This window comes from Malus sylvestris, chromosome 4, assembly GCF_916048215.2.
Source record: "Malus sylvestris chromosome 4, drMalSylv7.2, whole genome shotgun sequence".
NCBI classification, from domain to species: Eukaryota; Viridiplantae; Streptophyta; class Magnoliopsida; order Rosales; family Rosaceae; genus Malus; species Malus sylvestris.
In genome coordinates this window covers 28,415,534-28,425,107 of record NC_062263.1, presented here as the reverse complement: position 1 = coordinate 28,425,107, position 9,574 = coordinate 28,415,534, and the positions used below count along the sequence as shown (strand labels likewise).

Here is a 9,574-nt window from a genome sequence, read left to right as displayed (position 1 = left end):
TTCTCTTTAAATTCTCTTTTCTTCTTTTATTTTTCTTTTCCTTGAAGAATGAACAATGTTATACAACACATAAAAGAACCTGTCCACACATCATTTCCATTTATGAATCTCAATTTACAACGTATACAATGAGAATTAGAAGGGAAGTACCAGGCATTTGCCCCAGCGGCACTGCGACGGCGACGATCCAAAGATTACATCGCGTGCATCAATTGGTCAGTAGCGTTTCCAATGTCGAAAATAAACAACCTGAAACTTCATCAATTAAATTTCAAATCTGGCATTTGGCCGATCTTTTGACCAATCGTTCTTACAATACTCGTGGAAAATAAGGGAAGTTCGGATTCCTTCAGTGCAATTCGGGCACCGGGAGGTACATCATCCTGCAACAGAAAGTGTGGAAACATCAGTGGCTTACAGATCCAATTTTCCAACAGGTTCCATCACCTTCCGTTGATTGTAAAGCTACTCACAATAAAATAACGTGTACAAATATAACACACGAACATGAAAGGAGATAAATTGTCATGCTAATGTTAATATGCAGAATCATCATCACATTCTAATGCGAATGGATATACAACTGTCATTAGAAAAGCATCCGAAAATCTTCTTGGATGCAAAATACCCAAACCTTACAACACAAATCTGCGACGACTTCCCAAAAAAGCCCTTAAAATGCACTTCTAGCAAAACAAGAGGAGAAAAAAGTTTGTATACCTCAAGGCAACATGTTCGGCAAACTTTACTCGACTGATCTGTGGACCCATTAGAATAGTCATGTAATATTACGTGATTGCTCAACGTCTTTACAACATTCCCGTACAATCTGACAAGGATAGCTTATATAGTCTAAGAAACCGTACCGTCTAAAATTTAGTATGCCCAACTTAGTGTACCTAACATCCCACAAGAGGGGAATCTAGATGAGTGCAAAAGGTGTTAGAACATGAATGAGAAGTCAACAAAGTACTAGTGAAATCTAGTACAATACTACGTGATTGCTCCACATATAATATGCTACCAGCACTTGGAAGCATTCATCTTCAGTTGTAAACATTCCATAAATGAGACAATTTCTAATTAAAAGTGATCAAAGTGATTAATGTGTCAAAATCTCACCTTCCTCGGAGAAGGCAAATACACCACCAAGCATGTCATCACTATCACCATCTTCCTCGCATTTCTCCCTATCACAGGGGCTGTCAACATCAGTTACACCTTCAGTCGACTCACGAAAGTTGCTCAGAGGTGATGCTTTACAATACCCCTCTTGGAAAAAAGGCTCAAAATCCGGTGATTCATGTACTGGTCCCTCATCGAGCATGTTCATACTAAGATCAGAATGGTTAGAACTTACATTGGAACCTTCACTGGCCCCACCACTATTTACCGACTGAACCCTTGCTGCAATTGTTCTATCAGCTGAAGGGGAGCCGCTTGTTAAAGTGGATAGACACTTTGAAAAATTACTATCATCACCAGTAGAAACACCTGAGGTTGGTTGTTTCAGGGATACTGAAGTAATATTTTTCTTTGTGGATATATGGTTCAAGTGAGGTGATACCGAAAATGATCTCCCTCTTTTTTCGCCATTCTGTCCATTTCCAGGTTGGAGAATATATGGATAGGAATTACCTAACCATTCGTTAAAGAAAAAAGGTTGCATTAGAAAATCCTCTTCTACCCATAAAACAATAACAATATTACATCAGAACTACCAGGATTCTTACCAGCATCTGGGTTACCATTTTCAGCTGAGCCAATAGGTGTCAAATTCTCACCAGAAATACCAGAATTTTCCTGAAACTTTTCTTTATCTTCATGAGAATCAGAAGATGAACTCGAGGATCCTCCTCCAATTAGATGCCTGCATAAGGCGCCCAACAAATTCAATTAATGGTGAAAACATTCAAAAGCGATTTTTGTGATACATTTTAGTTGTTATTTAAAAAAAAAAAACATGCTCAAGAAACCTCTAGCCTCTCAGAAAAGGTCATCAAACCATATAGAACCACAAACACAAAGCATATAAGAAATGCAAAGATGCAGATTTTCAAGGAATCTTAACAACCTCCAGGAGCAAGAAAAAAGATACAAGATGGATTCATACAAAATGCTACAAAACAATAAAGCCGCGAATTCATTTTCATTTTAACATGAATACAGCAGCAACATTACCTGCCATTCCAGTCAGACCGAAATCTATGAAAGGGATGAACAACAGGTAGCAAATCCTTCCGCCTCATTTCAACCTCTTGACCAGGAACCTTCTCTATTTCCATCTCTCCGCGGGTAAGATCTTTACCAAAATTTAGCTCACCAGCAGCACATGGACTCATTGTATAGAAATATATCTAAGACATAAATAAAAGGATCACAAACATGTTTGACAATGGTGATAAGCAAAAGAGATCTCACTGACAAAATATAAAAGGTACCTTTGACTTTTGCCAGATTGGAATCCTTCCGGAATTGATCTGAACCTCAGCATTGGAGAGATACACATGAGATCGTTCAAGGGGTTTTGCCAACTCCTTATCCCCAACATCACTATCATCACAGTCAGAACTATCAATTGTGTCAATATCTTCTTGTTTCCCAAGTATAACCCCAGAAATGCATTCCTCTCTTTCAGGCCAATCATTTCTTCGGCAAACATCCAAAAAATGAAGAGATTCAACTTTCACTCGCAAATCTTCATCCTGTATCTGTACTGAAGAACCTGGCCCTGCTCTCGAAGCAGCGTCGCCTGGCTCTCCTCCCAATGAAGGCAGTAGTTTATACTGAATTACATGACCAGAAGCAGTATAAGCCAATACGTGCTCCAATGCAGTGACCTTCGCATGGGAAGATTGCATATCATGAGGTACAGAACTATGGAATACAGAGGCAACAGCCCCAGACCGAAAGGAAGCCTTTCCTGCTGCAGAAGATGCAGCATTACTAACAGTGTTGAGCCACCCAGAGTTATTTTTTATTCTGCTAACTACAGAAAGGGTAGCTGCTGGAGGTGGAGAAAAGGGTTGCTGACTTCTTGTGAAATATGGAGTAAACCACCATGGTGCAGATGGAATCGGTGAAAGAGTAGGTCCGTCAACATGAGAATTCTGTATTTGAAGAACAGTTTCACCACCGAATGGAGACAAAGCAAAAATATGGCTAGTCCCTCTGGATGAAACAATAGTGATCCATTGACTGTATTGACTAAAACAAATGTCTTGGATCACCTGTTTAATAAGCACAAGGAAAAAGAAGCCACATTAACATAAGGAACATAATAGTAATAGCATAAGATGAAACAACAAAAGACCAAAACTTACAGCAGATGTTATGCCACGATGTAGTTTGTAAAGGTGCACATGAGAAGAAGTCCAGTCATAGCTTTGAGTGCCTGATCCATTACACAAGCAGGATGGCATTATTCGAAAAATGTTTATATTGTTTCCATGTATTGAGGCAGTAACTAGAAGAGTCCCACTTGGGTCAAAACACAGGGCAGAAATGGGACTAGTATGTGCCCTGAACTGTGATACAATGGCTCTGGAAACAAAGTCTTTTATAACAACCTGCAAAGGCCATTTCACTTAGTAAATACAGTTCAATCAAAACTGCTCAAGGTAATAAAAAACAACCTCATCCCCTCTGCTATTTAGAATCAGGTTTTTTAAACTATTGACAATATTGAGTGTGTCAGAATATCCTTATTCTCATGCGATCGCTCAAACAGATTGCCTCAAAATGAAACATTACCAAATCTTTTCTCTTCTTGTAAGTATAATGAAACAATGATGATTCCAGAGTGAAATTAAAATATAACTTTCGCTAAAAAGAATACTTACCATTCCAGCAATATCTGCTTCGGTTGAATGTGATGCAACCCTCCCAACTTTCCAGCTAGAATTTGATGACACAGGAGAGCTAGAACCATCTGGTACAAGATCTTGGTAGTACTTGGACAAAGTTTTGTAACCCATGTCTCCAAGATTAAGTAACCCAGAAGCTAACTGTTTACTAGACTCCATTGCATATCGAGCCATCAGATTCCCACTACTTGGCGAAGTTGATGGACTTACACCAGGAGGAGTAAGACTTTGAGGACTGAGGCGGCCTGTGTTTGACATCAGAGGGTTGTTGGAAGCATAAGCCAACCACCTGGGACCAACAGCCATTGGACCATACCCGATATTGACCCCAACCAGTCCTTGAACTCCCAATTGGGGGACAGGATAAGTGAGGACACTGAATTTGTTCTCAAGAGTGACAGCATCAAAGCAGTATATCTGCCAGCAAAATTAGAAAACAAAAGGGACTCAAAGACAGGTTTAAATACTTCATTACCTATTTAGTGATACGAATTGTATAACATTCATATTTAAATGATGTAGCTTCCCCAGTGAATTTTTGAAACCCGTAGCCTACAACCATCCAGTCTAACTCTTCTGATTTGTTACAGGAACATGGTGACTTCCACAAACACGCACACACCCAGAAAACATCTATAGGATGATAAAGTAATTCAGCCTCTACAGTTTGGCCGGAAAAGCAATTCATTCCTAAATGCATATAATAACATTGAAAGCATGGGATAAGTTAATGCTTACTTGTGATGCAAGACCCACAGCTACTACTTGAGGACTGCATCTAACCATATACACAGTTGAACGGAATCTAAGAACATGAACATAACTGCAAGCCCTTAGCGAATAAAACCGAACAGCTGTTGGAGACAAAGAAGAGTTTCCTGTTTGAGGCTCAGAATGACCATTGACCAACCCATCTCTCCCTGTTTGCATCATACCCGTGCTCTTTTCGTCACATGCAACAACCATGAGAATAGGATGTGAGGATCTGAATCCTTCTTGACCCTCACACTTTGCAGGCAGGGGCTGCATCTGTAAAAATGTAACTGGATCATCACGCCTTGATACAAGTTCACTGAAATTCGAGGCATCTTCAATATCAAGGACTTGAAAGCCATTGGAATAACCGAGTAGCAAAACATGTTTGAAGGAAGATGGACCAAGCTCTAGTTTGTCAAAGCAAGCCCACAACACCTGTTTGCCACAATAAGTTAAATCACAGTGATACACGTAATAATACACTGAGACACTAATGACTCTTCTAACTAATTCCGTGTCTCACAAATTTTTAACCACTCGGATCTCAGGGCATGAAACACATACCATCAATATACAGAAATTTCCAGGTTTCGAAAACCTTTTTTTTTTTGTTATACTAGAATTAAATTCTCAGTTGATTGCGGAATTTGGAAATGAAAAAACCCCACAAATTTCTTACATGTATATGCTACTTCTGAAATGGTAATGGTCCACTGGACATTAATTGGATTCTTCTTTGAAGAGCATCAAAACCTCATGGACAGGGTACTTGATAACGTTACACCGTATCCCATATCCTTCACACTAAATATACAATTATCAATCCGGTAACCTCATTAAATTTTGATGATTGCAATCATCCAAAGTTGACAGTATCAGTCCACATTCTTAAATTTGATATTAGTGAGCATCGTAAAATGGGTTATATTTCCACTTCTACATTAATTAATTAACCAGGACTTCATTTATTTTACTCCGCCTCAAACTACTAAACTAGTAGAAAGCATTACCTCTTACAAACACAACCCTACTCAACAAAACATACATAAACTGAAGAAAGTTCAAATTTTTAAGCCAAACATCCACACTAGCCGAAAAATTCAGACTTCTCCTCACATTTCTCTTCTTTGTCCTGAAATTTTCTCATCAGCCAAACACAAAGCTCGAACTTTACATTTCACTCTCAGTCACTCATTTTCCTCGCTACGGACTAAAAATCTAATCACATTAACTCACAACCACAACAATACAAAAGTTCAAAACTCCAACTTTCTAATTCCTCTCTTTTTCCCCCAAATTTAGTAAAATTTCGCTTTCGATCCCTCTCTTCTCCAATTTTCCGTGCATCCAAACACAATTATTCAAAAATCAATCGCTAATCCGATAATCCAATTCCAAAAGCTTCATAATCAAACATACGAAAATAAATAAATTTTCAAGTAAAAAAAATAAAATTAAACCTGGTCTCGGCAATCGTGAGGGTCGGCGGTGATGGAGGCGGCGACGGTGGCGGCGCCCGACCTTACGCCGGAAGATGCAGTTTTAATACAAGAAGAAATGAATTTGAGAGAATTCGGAAGGAAGCCATTGTTATTGGCGTGATGGTGATGATTACTCTGAACGACCTTGGTGCCGCCGTTTTGGTTCTTCTTCATAGTCAGGCAAAAAGTCCCCCGAGAATGCAACCGGCCACCGGAGAGTCACCGGAAGGAGTGGTCCCCACCGCCGACGGAAGTCGCCCCCTTTAGTCGATCAGCAATAGCAAAAAAAAAAAAAAAGAATTACACCGGTGCAGAAGCAAGGGTGGTGAACGGCGTCGTTTTCGGTGGTGCCGGTGCCGGTGGGTGCGGTGGTTTGGATTTTTGACAAACGGATCCGATTTTCGTTTTCTTTTTTGCTTTGATTTTCTGTCTCTCTCTGGATTTATATTTTTATATTTTTATTTATTTGCTTTCGGATTCAATTGGAGTGGAGGCTAATTTGGGAAATGTCAAATGTATCGCGGTGGGATTTGGATAATCTCGTCGGCACCCCCTCCAAAGTATATTCGAAAATTGATTTTCCGGACTTTACGATTTTGCCCTCGCCCGCTTTCTCATTCAAAACGCAGAAGGACAATGATAAGGTACAAATTGAGAAATGCTCGAGTAACCAACTATTACTGTTCCAACGTCATGTGTTGTTACAATTATGTACTGCTTGTTTACGTGATAGCATGTGGACCAGTAGTATTATGTAACGGTGTAGTAGTCAAATTAAAGAGCTTTGACACGGTATTCAGTTTTTCTCTGATCATCATTGTGTGATCTAGCAGCATTAGAAATTGAATTCAGAACGAGTCGTGGAGGATATGGGTCTGAAATTCGTCCCATGTACTGAACCAGGACTCCATAAAGGTTGAATAAATATGAGTTATTAGCATCTCTTATCTTTTACTTTGGTACAATGTCTACTTATGTAAAATACTTTTGTGATTTGAACAAGTTGCTTTTGTATATTAGTTAGAATATACTTTTGCAATTGAGAGAAACTTTGCACAAACGAAGCAATGTTTAAAGGAAGATGAGGGTATCTTTTTTTGCTCGTTACATACCAAAAAAATTCAAACATTACTTTGATTGGTGGATTAGATATAGTATGATTTTTGCCATATATCGTAAAGTAACCAATGTCCCTGTAACCTATACATTTTTGTGCTTCAACATAAAATTTCAATAAATTTACAAATTCACCTATCAAACTAATTTACAAAGTTCTAAAAGAAGTTAGGCACTTGTTGCACGGCGGGCAAATGACGATAAACATATAATGAGTGTTCATATATTTAACAAGTCTCTTACAATTTGTTGAAATAATAAATGCAAAGTGGAAGCAATCTATTTTTTGTTAAAGTGACAATCGCAATCTATTTTTTGTTAAAGTGACAGTCGCAATTTAGGTGGTTGTCTGTGCCAATTTAAGCGGACGACTAGAAAGATCTAGACCTTTTTTTTTTTTTTTAAAGGCTAGAGATTAATCGTGGAGGCAATTAATCATGACGATGGTCATTCTCCTAGTGCCTAGATGGATGATTTAGAACAGTACTACTTCATATGGTTGGATAGCTTGTATATTATGGGGTCAAAATAGTCTTTTTGCATCCTATTTGAAAGGGCCAAGGGGGGTCCAAACAGTATTTGATGGAAGTTGAGGACGCCAAGCGAGAATAGCGGGGAAATATGGGGTAGACCTATGAATTGTAGGCTTAACGTACGGCGTTAAATGGTTTGAAAAATTGAAGGACATTGGTGACTTTACGACAACAAGGGACGAGAATATCTTAAGCAAAGATGCCGACCAAACACGTTTGTTTTTTCTTTATTTTTGAACAAGGCGAGTCCAAGATGAGCACATCTTGTTTACACAAGATGAGTCTCAAATGATGACATCTATAAAGCACTGAGATACGAGATACCGTTACAGTGACGTAATTTTCTATAACATTTTTTAATATAAATATTTTGTATTTTTTTAACTACTAAATTTTTATTTAGAAATACAAAATGTAAAATCTAATGGTTAAAACTTTTAAAGTATATATACGAGATATTCCAGAGCACCCTAGAACTCTCGAAGAGAAATCTAACATTTGATTGACTTTTTATACTTGGATCTACCTAAATTTGAAAATAAAAAGGCTATAATATATAAGAAATTGTTTCTAGATTATATTGGGTCAGGCCCACTTATGGTAAGCCCATTTAGGTTTTGGATATGGACTATGTTTGATGACCCACAAACAAAAGTGAAACTTTTTAAACCTAAAGCCCGTTTCAATTTTGCGGGTTTGGCCGGTTGGTCAGAACAGTGTGGTTTCCGGTTACATTCCCCTTCGTTCATGCAAATCAGAGTAGTGCAAAGCAAAATATTCAGTAGAGTTGAACTCATGAAGTTGAAATTTTTTTCTTCCATACAAGTTAGAGCCGTATACAATGTAAAAACTGAAGAACAAAGGGCGTCGTTTCGGCGTCCAGAAGGAAAGGAAATTCTTTTTACATGCAAACAAGTAGATCCTGGTTTTCATATTTTTTGCGCCATCTGACATGAATTTGCAAGGTAGTTATGCAGATTTGATCATTTCGGGGACGTCAGAAAACACACTGATGATGCTGTTTTCGACATAAATGATTTGCAGCATAGACAGCCCCACTATATGTTCTTTTCCATCAGCTTGTTCGCATTGGAGCAGCAAACAACTGACAAAAAGGCCGATTCCAATCACCAAAACTTCGTTCGTTTCAACTGCCATCTAATACAAATCAATTTATATATACAACATTGAGCCTTACGCATTCATTCCGTAAATATATAATACAGGTGTAGTCTTTTTTTTGAATTTTTTTTAATAATTGGAACAAAATAATTTACGTACGAGTTAAAGCAATGTTATTTGATTCAAAATATATAATATAGGTGTTGTATTTTGTTTTAAATTTTTTCAATAATTGGAACGAACTAATTTACCTACCAATTAATATGGATAAAATTACTACAAAATATATCACAAAAAAATGTAAGTTTCTGGTATGACATGGATACAATTAATGCAAATAGTTTATATATTTTATTTCATTTTTTCTAGTACTTTTAATTTGGCATAAATTTAAGAATTTGAAAAACGGACCCTAAAGTACGAGTGACATGAGTGTAAATAAATTGTATTAATAGATCAATACTGTTTCGATGTGGTTGTAGATTTTAAATTTGGGCTTATAGTGGATTTTTAAAGGTGAATGAGTTTTATCCAGAAATGTTGAGTTGTAAGTACGAAAATCTAAAGCAACAACATGTATATGTTCCTGGGAAAGGCATCAATCAACCATGAAGAAAGAAAAGTACAAATGATTTAAAGGGGCAATTAAGAAAGTTCTTAACTAGTTCATGTTTTATTTCCAGAAACATTTAAAAAGCTA

At 37.5% G+C, this 9,574-nt stretch overlaps 1 protein-coding gene across 1 annotated transcript; it reads right to left on the bottom strand.

The window, feature by feature from the left end:
* On the bottom strand, nucleotides 1-6,606 carry LOC126619460 (autophagy-related protein 18h-like). Its single transcript, XM_050287855.1, has 9 exons — nucleotides 6,083-6,606; nucleotides 4,605-5,057; nucleotides 3,843-4,283; nucleotides 3,324-3,569; nucleotides 2,442-3,230; nucleotides 2,182-2,357; nucleotides 1,734-1,870; nucleotides 1,123-1,638; nucleotides 1-383 (listed from the first exon to the last, which is right to left on the bottom strand). Exons 1-9 carry the CDS (start codon nucleotides 6,275-6,277, stop codon nucleotides 379-381), a joined length of 2,958 nt encoding a protein of 985 aa, XP_050143812.1. The 5' UTR covers nucleotides 6,278-6,606; the 3' UTR covers nucleotides 1-378.
* Nucleotides 6,607-9,574: the final 2,968 nt, after the last annotated feature.